General features: G+C 36.2%; 1 protein-coding gene across 6 annotated transcripts in view; it reads left to right on the plus strand.

Moving 5' to 3' along the window:
• R3HCC1L (R3H domain and coiled-coil containing 1 like) overlaps positions 1 to 14,712 on the plus strand; it is a 65,460-nt gene that overhangs the window by 25,020 nt on the left and 25,728 nt on the right. For 3 of the 6 annotated variants that reach the window (XM_061162334.1, XM_061162331.1, XM_061162333.1), the window contains one exon: positions 12,447 to 14,263. In XM_061162334.1, coding sequence (XP_061018317.1) covers positions 12,461 to 14,263 — 1,803 coding nt within the window. In that variant the 5' untranslated portion in view covers positions 12,447 to 12,460. Of the gene's footprint in view, positions 1 to 12,446; positions 14,264 to 14,712 lie in introns of those variants that run through there. The other 3 variants (XM_061162336.1, XM_061162335.1, XM_061162337.1) reach the window with 2 other exon arrangements.

A 14,712-nucleotide genomic window follows, 5' to 3' on the forward strand; every position in this document is an offset into this window, starting at 1 on the left:
AAAAACACATTGGTAAAGAATTCTTAATTTTGACCAAGAATACACATGCTTTTCATCTATTCACAGTCTCAAGTTAAGCAGAGATATCTGAATTCATAGTACTTCATGTTAGGAACATTGGTTTTTAATTCTGATTTTTTATCAGACATTTACTGAATGCCATCCATGTGCCAGTTATGGTGTTGTGCATTGAGGATTTAAAAATGATAAGCTGTTTCTTACTTTCGAAGAACTCAAGGTATAATTGGAATCAGACAAACTAACAGTTTGAAATGGCAGCAGGAGTTGAAAATACCTAACTTTTCTAAAAAAATATTCATTGAAATGTATAACATGCAGCAGGCGTTCAGATATCCTTTAGGGCTGCGTCTCAGAAGGAACAGTCTGAAACCATCCTTGGCAAGTAGGTCTTCAAATGGCAATGGACTCTCTTGGGTTTGGATTCACTATAGGACAAGCATAGGGTCATCCTAGACACGGTTAGACCAGTTAGACTTCTGAAAGCTTCCTGGTCAGGTTTGTTGACCCACTGGTGTTCCTCTGGCTTTTCATTTCCAGGGCTCCATTATGTCTTTTGGAGCAGCTTTTGAAAAGAAAGGAGGATGGTTAAGGCCTGCAATTTCTAAGACATCAACTAATGGATGTAGTTATTCCTAATATTTTTCTTCCCCAGAGGATTGTAAGATATTAAAATGGAGGGCATTTAACACTGGTATGTTCATTTTGCCATAAGGCAGTTAAGAGCACAAACACTGGAGCTATATTATCTAGATTAGAATCTGGCACTTTCTAGATCCTTGGCCTTCGACATATTGTTTAACATCCTGTGCCTCATTTTCTCATCTGTAGAATTTGACTGGTAACGATTTCACATTGTAGCGTTGTTGGGAGGCTTTTGATGAGGATGTCACTATTTTGAACATCATCAAGTAAGCTACATAAGATCTGATAAGTGGCCAAAATAGGTATCATAAAGTTCATATATTAAAGTTCATAAACTTTGCTCAAATAAGAAGCATCTCAGATCCTTACTTACAAGCCTTTTTACTTTTATTCCATACATAATTTGAGCATGCTGAAATTTACAGTATCCATTAGACTCAAAGAAATAAAAATGCTTGGAATGGCAAGAAGTGACAGGTGGGGAAGAGACAAGAACAATAAAAATCCTGTAAAAAAATTTTTTTTTGGAACAATAAAAATCCAATAAAGAATCCACATTCTTTCACAACGAAAAGATGTATCACTCAACAAGTGGCCAGTTCAGCCGTTTGAATAGAGCTGTTTGACTCCTCATTTGCTTCCTGTTAATGAATCTGTTTACCTTCTGAGTAAGGTCCTCTAAATGAGTGTCTACCTGGTTTAAAACCTTTTTTTCCTCTTCAGTTCAGGTATGTTAAAGAGCAGGCCTTGATTCACTAATGTCACAAATTATTGTCTTTATTATGTTAATTTAAATCACAGCATACATTTTGTAAACCTGATTTGAATAGAAGTAAGAATAAACCTCCAAGTGAATGCAGAAATTTGTTTTCAGGTATGAAATATGTCACTGTATTAACTAGTGCAAGTGCGTTTATGGAAGGGTGCATTAAGAAAATTACAGTAGAATCAGTTGTGGTTCATTAACAGACTTCATAGTTTTTAAAGTACGAAACCATTTCTTTGCTGTCCAAGTAAAAATTTTCATGTTATTGTATTATGAGCAAGTGCCTCTTTGTTGTGTTTGGATCAAGGTTTTTTGTTTTTTTGTTTTTTTAAATGAAGCTTGTTAGCAGAGGGAGGACATTTCTTGGTTTCTTGTTTGTGAAAATGTACTTGACACTGGAAGTGTAGGAACTTGAAAGTGAGGAAAGATTAGGTATATCCCTTATTTTATTATTTTACTAAGGACTTCTGGCCAGGTGATATAATCTAATTTTTTTACTCATGTTTTACTTTTTCTTTTGCTCCACAAGCAAAATTCCAAATCAGTTGAAACAGAGTATGTTTTCTATCCCTGCTGTGAAAATTTCTGACATTGAATATGCTGTTTTGGAATGGTTTTTCAGTCATTCAAGTGATATTTAGAGTGCTTATTTCTGTAAGGTGAGAACACAGATTTTTAGAAAACACTTTTTAGATTTATTGCATAATGCTTTTGTGTTAAGGGAAAAAATTACTTTTTTGGTTAGCTTTACACTTAATGGGGCTTCCCTAGTGATGCAGGGATAAGGAATCTGTCTGCCAATGCAGGAGATACAGGTTTGATGCCTGGGTTGGGAAGATCCCCTGAAGTAGAAAATGGCAACCCACTCCAGTTTTCTTGCCTGGAAAATCCCCATGGACAGAGAGGCCTGGCAGGCTACATACAGTCCATGGGGTCACAGAAGAGTCGGACGTGACTTAGCGACTAAAACAACTACAAAAGCAATGCTTCATTAAAGGTTTGTAAATGATTATTTACTGCTACATTCACAAGATTATGAAATAACTCCGAAAATGTATGTATGTATATACTGGCCGTTGCTAAAGAAGTAGAATTCATTTATTTAAATTAAATTGAAATGACTGAAGAACTGGCATAGGCTTTAATGAATCCTAAACCTTTCTAAGGCAAAAATAACTAAAAAAAGATTTTGATTATGTAAGTTGAATTTATATATGAAATAGTGAGGCTCAAGATACCTTATCTATCCTGAGGTAAATATATGAGCAATTCAGAATATCATGTGCTGCTTAATACTCCCCTTATGTTTTTAATAGTATAACAAAGCAGATATTGATAGAATTTCTAATCTTATGATTGCTAACTTTTTTGTTAGAGGATTTAAAAACTATTATAAATATGCCTTTATTACATTAAACTCCCTATTCCCTATTTGTATCATTTGTTTCTCCTTTCCTATTGGGTCATTCTTCCTCACCTCATTCCAGTTAGGTATTTATCTCTCCACCTCCACTGAGGTGGAGAGATATTCCAATGTCACCAGCAACCTCTATCCTGCCAAATCCAGTGGAAAATTCTCAGTTCTTACTACTTGACTTTTCAACATTTAATGCAAATGATTCCTCTTGCCTTTTAAAGAATTGCATGCTTCTGTTTTTTTCCTCCACGTCCTATGCTTGGCTGCATCTCTTCTTCCTGACCTCTAAAGTTGTAGGTTCCCATGGTTCAATTCCCCTGGCCTCCTATGTACTCTTGTCACTCCCTGAGTAGTCTTATTCCTGTTCTTTGCTTGAATCTTTATGGTGATGATTTCCAAATTTTTATCTTCAATTCTTATGCTTCCTCTGAGCTTCAGACTTATATTTCCAGTTGCTTCCTTAATAGCTATACAGTGTCCAGCAGGCATTCACAGTTAAAGTATCCAAATCACAGCTCTTGATTCCTTTTTTCTTATTTCCTTCCTATTTTAGTAAATTTAACTGTCATCATCCAGGTTGATCAGACCAAAACTCTTAAGTGGCTCCTCTCTTCCCATCACATCCCATACAGCCATATCATCAGGTTTTTGTTGGCTTTGCCTTGAGAATGTATCATTAATAACCTTTTCTTGTGACCTCCTCTGTTAGTAACCTAGATATGCTGCATGTCTATTTTTAGACGTAGAGGTTTTCTTCCTCAATTCCTATCTCTTATTGTCAGTTCCTCACATTTTTGCTAGGATAATCTTTAGCAAAGGTAAGTCAGATCATGTCATTCTCTTGCTGACACCTTCCCGTGATTTCCCAACACTGTCCAAGTAAAATCTAAACACCTTGTCTTCGCCTGCAGGTCTCTCTCTGTTCTGGCCCTGAGATGTCTTACTGACTTCTGTGCCTCCTTTTACTCTGCTGTTACGGCACTTGTTTCCTGTTATTCCTGTTTTTCAAGTTTGGCCTGCCTCATAGCTTTTGCACTTGCTTTTCTTTTTTTCCTGGAATTCTCTTTTCTAGGTAATTTTTGCAACTCTGTAACTCAACTCAAGTATCAGCTAAGGTATTAAATCCTCAAAGTGTTCTTCCCCACTTTACTATATGGTCTTGCCTTCTAAAATAGCCACACCCGCATCACTCTGTATTCCTGTCCCTCTTCCATCACATTTACCACTGTCAAATATATATTTAAATGTTTATTTTTTGTCTCTACCATTACAGTATAAGCTCCTTGAGGCCAGACTTCGTTTTGTTTATTGCTGTGCTCCCAGTGTCTAAGATGGGACTTAGCACATAACTACATGTTGAGTAAATGTTTGTAAAGTGATTGGGGCCCTAAGTCTCACCTAGGGGTTGGGAGAACATCGCGTATTGAGAAGTTTCACTTGCCATGATATAACAGGTAGTATTCATTTGGTGCCAGATACAGTGCTATGAACAAAAAGACACTAACCTACACTGAAGGAACTTGATTACTGTCTAGAGGAGAGCCAGACATGCAGATACGTAACTCTAAAGCGATGTGGTAACTGTTTAAATGAGAGTGTTTGTATCATAGTGAGAACTTATGATATGTAGCATATCAAGGAGTTAGTGATGTAATTTTAAAGGAGTTAACCTTTTAGGTGAGATGTGAAGGACATGTAGGAGACTATCAGGCTGTCATCTGACTGAGAAAATAATGCATCTTAAATCACAGAGGTGTGAGAATGCAGCTGGGCATGTTTCTAGTACTACCAGGAGTTGGAATCAATTGATGGACTGTAAGTCTGAAGTTAGACGTGGCTGGAGATGACCCTGGGCAGCTGGGCAGTTTTAGGGTGGCGGTGGAGCCAGATCCCGTAGGGCCATATCTGCTGTGCAAGGTTCTTGAAAGCATATGCTTGATAAAGAGCCGCCAAAGGGTGTTGAACAAGGAAATAACCAAATCTGACTTGTATTTTAGAAAATCACAGGAAACACTATAGAAGTAGAATGAACAGTATAGAAGTAGGTAATTGAAATATCAGAGATAACAACTTCCAGGTTTCTGGCCTGAACTACTAGATTGAGAGCGATACCATTCACTAAACTATTAAATTAGAGCCAGAACGATAGTGAATCTTTCAGAGGGGATGGCTAGGAGTTAAAAGTATGTAATTATATTTTAGTACTCAGAAATCTATTTGTTTACTGTGTCACTTAATATATTTTGTATATTACATTTACTTAAAAACATTCTAAATCTACTCTTAGGATTCTTTTATTTCTTTACAGATGCACATGTATGCTACTGAGCTGAAGGATATTGGCATTTCTTAGTTTTGTCTGCTTCTAAGTAGACCAGTGAGAATAAGAATGCTCTTGATAGTCCAGTAAAACAAAGGCAGTTGTTTTATTAATATGCAAAGAAATGATTCTGAATCTAGGCCCTTCATAGTTTTAGACATATAGGAAAAAATGCTCCCAAATTTGTTGAGGGTAAATTTCACCACATAGGAGTGTCATCCATTCATTCTTACTTTTGATTTATGAATCATAAGTAGACTTTACTTCTTTTGATGCTTTATTTTTTGATCATTATGAAATTTGGGAAATTAAATTGTGCAGAGATAAACTTATCTGTAGATTCATGGGTTAGTTGATTCCTTGGTTTGTTGTATTTCCTTGCTGAAAGTGAAAAAAATCTGAAATAGACAAGACACAAGAGGAAAAAAGCAAGACCGTGTTTGTTCTTCTGGCATTAAGGTCCCATTAGAAATAAAATACAGACCATAAAAGTGAGCCACAAGTGCAATTTTAAATTCTCTAGTAGTCACATTAAAATACAAAAATAAACAGAATCACTTTAATGTCTTTTATTTAACCAGTTATATACAAAATAGTATCATTAAACATATAATCAATATAAGAATATTAATGAGACATTTTACTTTTATTTTCTATACTAAGTCTTTGAAATCCAGAGACATTTTATAAGCCAGCACATCTTAATTTCAACTACATTTGGCTATTGGCTAGTGTATTGAACAGTGTAGCCCTAGGTGGTTCTTAGACCAAAAAGTAGAGGTTTCTCAGCATTCTGTGACATTTGTGAAGTTATCTTCCCAACATCAAATAATTTCTGTGCTGTTTTATTATCCTATGACATATATTAAAGAAGTTGCCCTTTTCTCCATTCATCATTTTCCTACTTATTTTGTCCAGTAAAAATCTGTTTGTCAATTTCCATTGCCTTAGCTTTCTCCTACACCAGTTTGTGGTAATGGCCTGTTATACTAAAGCAATAGCATATCTTTAAGTTTTAGTAATTTTGTTTTTAATTACAAAGAAAACTATATTTATTGTAACAGATTCAACCAATTCTGCGCTAAATGTATAAAGAGAAATTCTTAATTCTTTTCTCCTCATGTTCTGCTCTCCCAGATGTAACCACTGTTAACAGTTTAGATAATAGCCTTTCTCCCCTTATTAGGAATGTATATTTTTGAGATAACTTTGTTAAATGAGAAAATTGGTACTTTGAAAATATATCTTAAAGTGGACCTGTTGAAAATGGTGACTAAATTTCATAATTATTAATGAAAATAATTGCTAGGGGCAATTTTCTGACATGAAAACATTTTACCATGTATTTAATAAAATTTAAGTTATAATTGCAGCTGTGCTATTCTTAGAATTAACAAAGAATAAGTTTTAGTACTTTGTTGTTATAATTTTTTTCACTGAAATTGTGTGATAGTCTGATAGCATCCTTTTACTTTGATATTCTTGGTATTTATCAAATAGATTTGGGCTTCCCCAGTATCTCAGTGGTAAAGAATCCACCTGCAGTGCAGGAGATGTGGTTCGATCCCTGTGTCAGGAAGATCCCCTGGGAGAAGGAAATGGCAGCGCGCTCTAGTATTTTTGTCTGGGAAATCCCATGGACAGAGGAGACTGGCAGGCTGCAGTCCCTGGGGTCTCAAAGAGTTGGATATGACTTAGCGACTCAACAACAGCAACAGTCCTGTAAATTAGACGAGTTTCCGTTTTACCCAAACTGTTGAGAGTGTTAGCAATTTCTCAAGAGATTTTTCTTAAGCCCTTGACATTTCTTTTCTTGATTTCTGTCCTTTCATCATCCTTGTTAGATTTTTCTCTTCCTCAGTTGTTCACTGGTTTGATTTTGCTGCATCTTCATTCCCCAAGGGTTTTGCTCTGAGATGAGTACTCCTTCAATATTATTTTATAGACTTCATGAAATCCTGCATTGTTTTCAGTGTTTGTATTTTCACTTTACAATTGAATTGCATTGTGTTTACTTTGTCTTATTGGATGCTTGCAACATTAGGCTATTAGTGAGTGACTGATGGGGCAAAGCCAGAATACATAGTTGCAATAGATGTTAGTGTCAAATAGAAATGGATTTTATAAGTGATCAAGGCACTTTTGATTCCTGTGTAAACTTGTAACTTAAAGAACTCGACTGCCTATTTAAATAATAGCTAATTTTTATTGAGACTTTCGACATGACTGGCAAATTTCCATATATGCATCATGTAATTAATTTGTTCAGTGTGTCTGCAAATAAGTCTTTTGTTTTCTTCATTTTATACTTTGAGTAAACCAAGGCTTAAAGTAGTAACTTTGGCCACAATGAAGCTAAGTAATTTGTCTGATATAAGGGCTAGTCAAGCGTGGGACTGGGAACCACAACCTATACTTGGTTGTACTAATGTGTACACACACACACTTTTGTGCAAAAAAAGAAAAAAAAAGGATTGTAATTTTCTTGTTTCACTTAGTATTATGTTTTGAATATGAACGCACTATATGAATGGGCTGTAATTTTAAGAGAACTTCCCTGTTTAGATTTCGTGTACAGTTTTTGTATATTTTTCATTTTACTAAGTATGTTGATATCCTTGGTAACTAAGAGGCTTAGATTTTAATAGCCCTGTGAGAAATAAGAGTGGAGTTATTGGGCCTGGGAGAGATGAGTTGGAACTGAGCTCACCTCCTAAAGCCTTGCATCTCAAAGTGTTAACCCTCACTCAAAGGGTAGACTAGGGAAAAAATATTTACTCAGAGTTACAGAAAGAAAGTAAGGATGCTTGCCTGTTTTCACCTGGGTTCTGAGTGAGGGGGGAAAGTTTCCTAAGATTGTGTACTTACTGTTTTACTCTCACCTGGGTTTGTGTTTTATATTTGTATTTACTGCATCATTAAGAAAACTTCAAACTTAAAAATTAATGTAGAACCACTCTGTAATAGAGAAATGCGTATAGTCTGGCTGTTTGGAATTCCCATGGATAAAGCCCCACTGATGTTGAGCTCACTATCCAAAATTACAACAACAATTACAAAAGAAAACAATACTTTAAACAAAAGTCAGAGACACAAGAGACAACAGAATTAAATCCTCAGGAATTTCACAAAGTAGAACTAGTAAATAATTAAAACTACTTGTAAAGTTCATTTAAAAGTAAATGCTACAATTATAGTGAAAGTGAAAGTCACTCAGTCGTGTCAACTGTTTGTGACCCCATGGACTATAAAGTCCGTGGAATTCTCCAGGCCAGAATACTGGAATGCATAACTGTTCCCTTTGCCAGGGGATCGTCTGAACCCAGGGGTCGAACCCAGGTCTCCCACATTGCAGGCGGATTCTTTACCAACTGAGCTACTAGGGAAGCCCTTAATATTAATAAAATAGAAATATTAAAAATGATTAAAGATAGAAGAAGAAAAACAAAACTATTAAAAAACATAAAGGCCATGGAGATCAGGGCCAGGGTGGGTGATAAATAGCACTTCACAATAAAACTTTAGTCATTAAAAAAAGCTGATTGGGTAGGATGTAATGTAAAAAGACGAATGTGAAGAGAAAACTAATGATACAGAAGATGGGTCCATAGGTACTGCCCTGAATAAATAGAATTGGTAAAATTCAAAAGCATAATGTTATCCCAGTAGAAAAGTAATCGTAAACACAAACCAAAACACTGAGTAGACATCTAAGAAAACACAACATGTAAGAGAATATCTTGAGACTCATCAGAGAGGAAAGAGAGATCCTTACAAATCAGTGACAAACTAATGACAGATTTCTGAACAGTAACGGTAGAAGTCAAAATACCTTAAAGAATGGGAGCAGCGTAAAGATATCTTCAGACAATAAATATATTGTAAAATAAAAGCTTCATACAGTTGTCTCAGACATACAAATAATGATCAGTGTGTAACATTACAGAAAAGGAGATAATCAGACATTATTGCTCTCTGATGTGATGCAGTAGGAAGTTTGTAACACCGTGTATGCCATATACTTGCTAAAAAAAGATTAAACCCCAATTCTATCAAGTCAGTAGGTCAACCACCATTTTTTAGGAAGTTTAGAGATTATATATAAAAACTTACTAGTGCTAAAGAGTGGAGAGGATAATGGCAACCCGCTCCAGTACCCTTGCCTGGAAAATCCTATGGATGGAGGAGCCTGGTAGGCTGCAGTCCATGGGGTCCCTAGGAGTTGGACACGACTGAGTGACTTCACTTTCACTTTTCACTTTCATGCATTGGAGAAGGAAATGGCGACTCACTCCAGTGTTCTTGCCTGGAGAATCCCGGAGATGGCAGAGCCTGGTGGGCTGTTGTCTGTGGGGTCGCAGAGTCGGACACGACTGAAGTGACTTAGCAGCAGGAGTGCTAAAGAGTACAAGCAGCAAACTCCAGAATGTGGTAAATTCTAAAAGGACACCTAACCTACTTTCTTTAAGAAATGAATGGCAAGATAGGAAAACAAAATCAGTGTTCACTGGTAACACATTGGTAGCTTGAAATTAACCACAATAGGCATATTTACACCACAGAGATCAGCAAATGCCTAAATCAGGGTTTGATTTATTGCCTATTGATTGTCTAGGCTTAAAAATGACAGAGCAGTGCCGATAATGCTGACTTACAAAAGTGCCATGTCTTTAACTATTTATTGTATTGTGCATAATTCAGAAAACTGAGAATATATTCTTTCATTCAAAAATGATTATCCACTTCAGCAAAGAAGTCACACCACTCACATTGGTGACATTGTTGATGTAAATCAAAGTACTACCCAGTACCCCAAACTACACTTGAAAGGCCAGTTGCTAAATAAACATTTACCAGCACAGCGCTGGTCAGGGCATAATCAAATTCAGTGCTTTGGTAGAAAATAGATAATAATTTAAATTTATTATACTGTTATTCAGCTTTCAAAATCATCATGGCAACATATAGGCATTAACTAAGAAAAAAAAGGTTAAGTTTCAAAAGCCACTTGCAGCACAAAATAATTTAAAATTTGAAGCCTTTGATATATGTCTATTGTGGATGACAAATAGAATCATAATTTAAAGTTTGAAGAACTCTTAAAATTAATACAGGCGAATCTGCCTTACAGATAGAAATTTTTTCTCTAGTGTTAATCCATTGTCTAGGCTGTATTTAAATTATTCTAGAGGCAGAGTTCATTCACCTGATAATAGTGCTGGAGAATTCTAAAAGTAGAATTCTTTTTTATCTTGAGGTATACTTTGTTTTCTTTTAATTTTTTCCAGCTAGTTCTGGTACTTGACTTCTGGAGAAACACAAAAGCAACCAACCTTGTAGAACAACAATCCTTCAGGTATAAAGGTAGCCAGACTGTCTCCATTTAGACCTTTTTGAGCAGAGTATACCTTTAGTTTCTTTAACCACACTTTGTGTCATATATTTTTCTAGACTCTGTATTTTAGACCGTGTTGCCTTTCTAAACATTCACATCACTGTCTTTTGACTTTTATTGACTTTGTAGATGAAGTAAAAGCCCTTAGATCTTTTTTTTTTGTGTGTGTGCCAGTTATATATTTCATTCTATGTTGCTTGATTTTCTTTAACCCGAAGCAAGCCTTTGTATTTATTCATTCTTAGTCTTAATATTGTTTTCAGCATAGCATTCCTGATTATATAAATGATATTAAATTATAATGTTATCATTCTTGGTATTTATTAATCCTGTCAATTTTGTATCAGTTGCACATTTGATAAAGTGTTTATTGTTTGCATTGAAATTTTTGTTTAAAATGTTGAACTTTGAAAGGTATCAGTAATACAGTTCTCCATTAAAAAGCCCTCTCTGAATTTGCTTCTACCTTATCATTACTTTTTGCTATGAGTCTACCTACCAGTTCTTAATCACCCATATTTCACTATCTTATAGTCCATCATGATATATTTTGTCAGATGCTTTGTCCAACTGAGATTGGGTTACACTATGTCTCTGATATCCTCTCCAGTGAAATATACTTCAGTACTTCTATTTTTGAAAAGTAGGCATTTTCAAAAGATCCTGGCATGGTTAAACGTTGAAGTCATGTTCTTCCACAGATGGAAAGGTAGAAAATCCATGAAGAATGATGAGCTAGATAGTTAAGATGTTAAAAGAGAAAAGGGACAGGTGGATCACTGGGCTGAAAAGAAAATAGCCCGTGCCATGAAAGTGGAGCTTATTCAGTGAGGAAGTATTCTGATCAGGTGAAATGTCAGGGATCTGTAATAGAGTGAACAGTATTTGTTAGTCTTTCCCTCCTGTTGTCTTTTTCCTTTGAAAAGTATGTGGTAAAATATTAACAGTGATGCTTCTAAGAATCAGCCTTTAGTGCTGGAGACCTGCTTTCAATCCCTGGGTTGGGAGGATCCCCTGGAGAAAGGAAAGGCTACCTACCCACTCCAGTAGACTGGCCTGGAGAATTCCATGGACTGTATAGTCCATGGGGTTGCAAAGAGCTGGATGCGACTGAGCGACTTTCACTCTCACTTTTCTGAGTGTATATGGGTGTTTCTTTGCTATGTGTAGGATCTTCTTACTCTTTTTGCACTGGACAGACTAGTATATACTTCACAGTATTATTTTGAGGATTAAAAGAATAACTCACTGTGAAATTGTCTAGTACATTCCCCTGTATTTTGTAGATAGTAGATAAAGTTTTATTTAACCTTTGTTAAATTTTTCCGATTGTTAAATTCCATTGGCCAACTACAGTAGAGGTTGTCAGGGAGTTAACCAGTAGTTGTCTCATCATATTCCTTGACCTCCACCCTCCTTTATTGTACCCAGACCGATTTATTTGCTACTGGAAGGAAGAAAAATATATAGTAGGTCACTTGATTAAATAGTGTTAATAGAATGATGACTTTCTCTTTCCCACAACCTATTTCTTTCCTAAAAATCATAATTTACAAGCAACATCTTCTAGAAAATAGTCTGATTAGTTGTCTCATTTTCTAGCCCACATTCATGCTACTCTTATTCATGTTACTCTTAAAATCAGCAAGATAGAGGAAAGAGGCCATAAAGATAAAAATCCATGGGTTCATGAATTATTTTAGAATTTACTTTCTTTAGTTGCTTACCTGATTGCATTAATTAGTTTATGGCAGGTTTTACTTTCTTTGAACTTGAGAGTTTCTATAGGATGGATTAGTAGGCCCCATCTTTAAAATCTCTTGGTTCAATACATTGTAATTAGTTTTTGATAATTGAATCATTCTGTCTTTTTTTTTTCTTGCAGATTGAGGTGGTGCCATGCAGCAAGAAGCAGAGAGATGCAGAGTTCGAGCCAGGAGGCCTGACATGGCACTTTATGTACCCAAAGCTCGAAGGGGTATAGTACTACTCAAATCAGGTGATGAGGGAAAAAGCTGTGGTCCACCTAACTCCATGGTGAAAGAAGAACAAAGGGAAGATTCTCTCTCCCAAAAGGAGATCTTTCAAGACAAATGTGAGACTCCAAGACTAAGTATTAATCCTGATAAAAAGGAGCACAGTCGTAGAGAAGGAAAGAAATATTCAACGAAATTTAGAAAAGATACATGCCTTCAAGAAAGAAAGAAAGATAGGGTTTGTACTAAGAGGGCAACTGCAGAATCCAAAGAAGTATTATCCCAAGGACATCAGCAAAGAGTCTTCAATACTGGGATTGTACCTAGCGTACCTTTACAAAGACATTTTAAACCAAAGAAAGTAGAGTATTTGGAGGTTGAAACCAGAGATGTGATAGGACATGATGGGTTGCTTCTATCTCAATCTTGTTCAGAAATCAGTAAGGCTTGGGTTCCAAACAAGCCATCCACAAATGTGGAAATCTCTGATATCAAGAGAAATGAACTAAATGGGGAAACATTTGAAGATAGAAATTTGGAAAACAGAATGGAAACTGATGCCAAGATTATGGAGATACTATCCCAGTTTCCTGGAGATTTTAATTCTGTGGTGAAACCTGAGAGTGTGATCTCACCAGTAAAACAAAACTCTGATTCTGGAGTTGTACAACAAGGCATGCAAACATTAGATGGAATGCTGAAGCACAGCAATGGCGCCATCACTACTGATTCTGTTCCTGGCAGTTCAGATGGTATCATTGGTCAGACTTATGTAGACTTGGATGCTGAGAATGTTGGTGATACAGCCAATAGGATAGACTCCGTCTCGAGTCAGAAAGGTATGGATTCCATTCCTGAGACTGTGGGTCACCTCTCTCATCAAATGACTATGGGCAGCAAATTAGAGAGCACAAATGACATTTCTGATCCAACAACGATTAGAGGGTGTGAGGAGAATGACAGCACTGCTGATGAGTTATGTGTGAAGCACGAATCTTCTGACACAGCTGCCCTTGCTCATGAAACATATACAGATAATGAGTCCGAGAGTGTACGTGACATTACCAATAAGACATGTACAATGGACATTACAGATACCATATCTGATCAAAGGGTAGGCAGCCCTTGTGTAGTTGCAGTTAGAGTGGCAGATGAAGCTTGTAGCAACACAGGGAGTTTCTCAGACTGTTTAGAAATGAATGCAGATACAGCCCTTCTTCATGCAGCTGAAAGTGGGAATGACACTGAAAATTTCAGTAACCTGACTGCTTGCTCAGATATCTATGCTGAGAGTATTTCATCTAGTTTCACAGAGTCAACAGGAAAGTTGATAGAGAGCTTGTCAGATTGTGCTTCCTTCTCAGCTATAAAGAAGATAACTGGTAGTAATTGTAACACTTTTTTGGACTCTGAACTCAGTATGTTAAATGGGACAAACGTATTTTCAGATAGTGCCTTGGGCAGTGATCTTGATGGTACTGGTGATATAACAGAGGCATTACATGAACTTAAGACTGCTGAAGAGTTCCAAACAGAAGATGGTGACTCAGAGAATGTGGAATTTGGTGTATCCTTTCCTGATATAGAATCAGTATCTAAGGAAACATCTGTGGAGCCAAAAGCAACAGATATATCTTACACAGAAAGAAATGCTGCTACTGAGGAGAGCTGGGAGTCTATGTTCAATGATGATGGTGAGTGCCTGGACCCACGTCTTCTCCAAGAGGTATGTTTTAGTAGAAATTGCTTGCCACTTAGGTAGTTTATCAATTCATAGAACCTAGGATTTGGGGAATAATTTTAGCAGACATTTTTGTTCAGTCACCCATTCACTCATATTACATCCAGTGTAACAGTTCCTGCAACAAACTAATAGGATTGTAGATTGCAAAAAGAATGTCTGGTCTTTGAGAAACAAAACATCTCCTGGTAAACTATATCTCTTAATAGTGGAATCCTGAGAGATCTTATTGAATAGATTAAAGATGAGTTTAATGGCTCTGGCTAACTGTTGAGAAAATACAGAGGGAAACTTATTCGAAAAGGCTTTTCTGTGTTGACAAGATGTATTTTACACCAGCCTATTTGAAGAAAAGAATAATTTATTATTCATACTTATTTTATTCTTCCAACGGATGTTGGAATGTTGTTAGACACTTTAGAGGGAAGGAAGGG

This window comes from Dama dama, chromosome 15 (assembly GCF_033118175.1).
Source record: "Dama dama isolate Ldn47 chromosome 15, ASM3311817v1, whole genome shotgun sequence".
Taxonomy (NCBI): domain Eukaryota; kingdom Metazoa; phylum Chordata; class Mammalia; order Artiodactyla; family Cervidae; genus Dama; species Dama dama.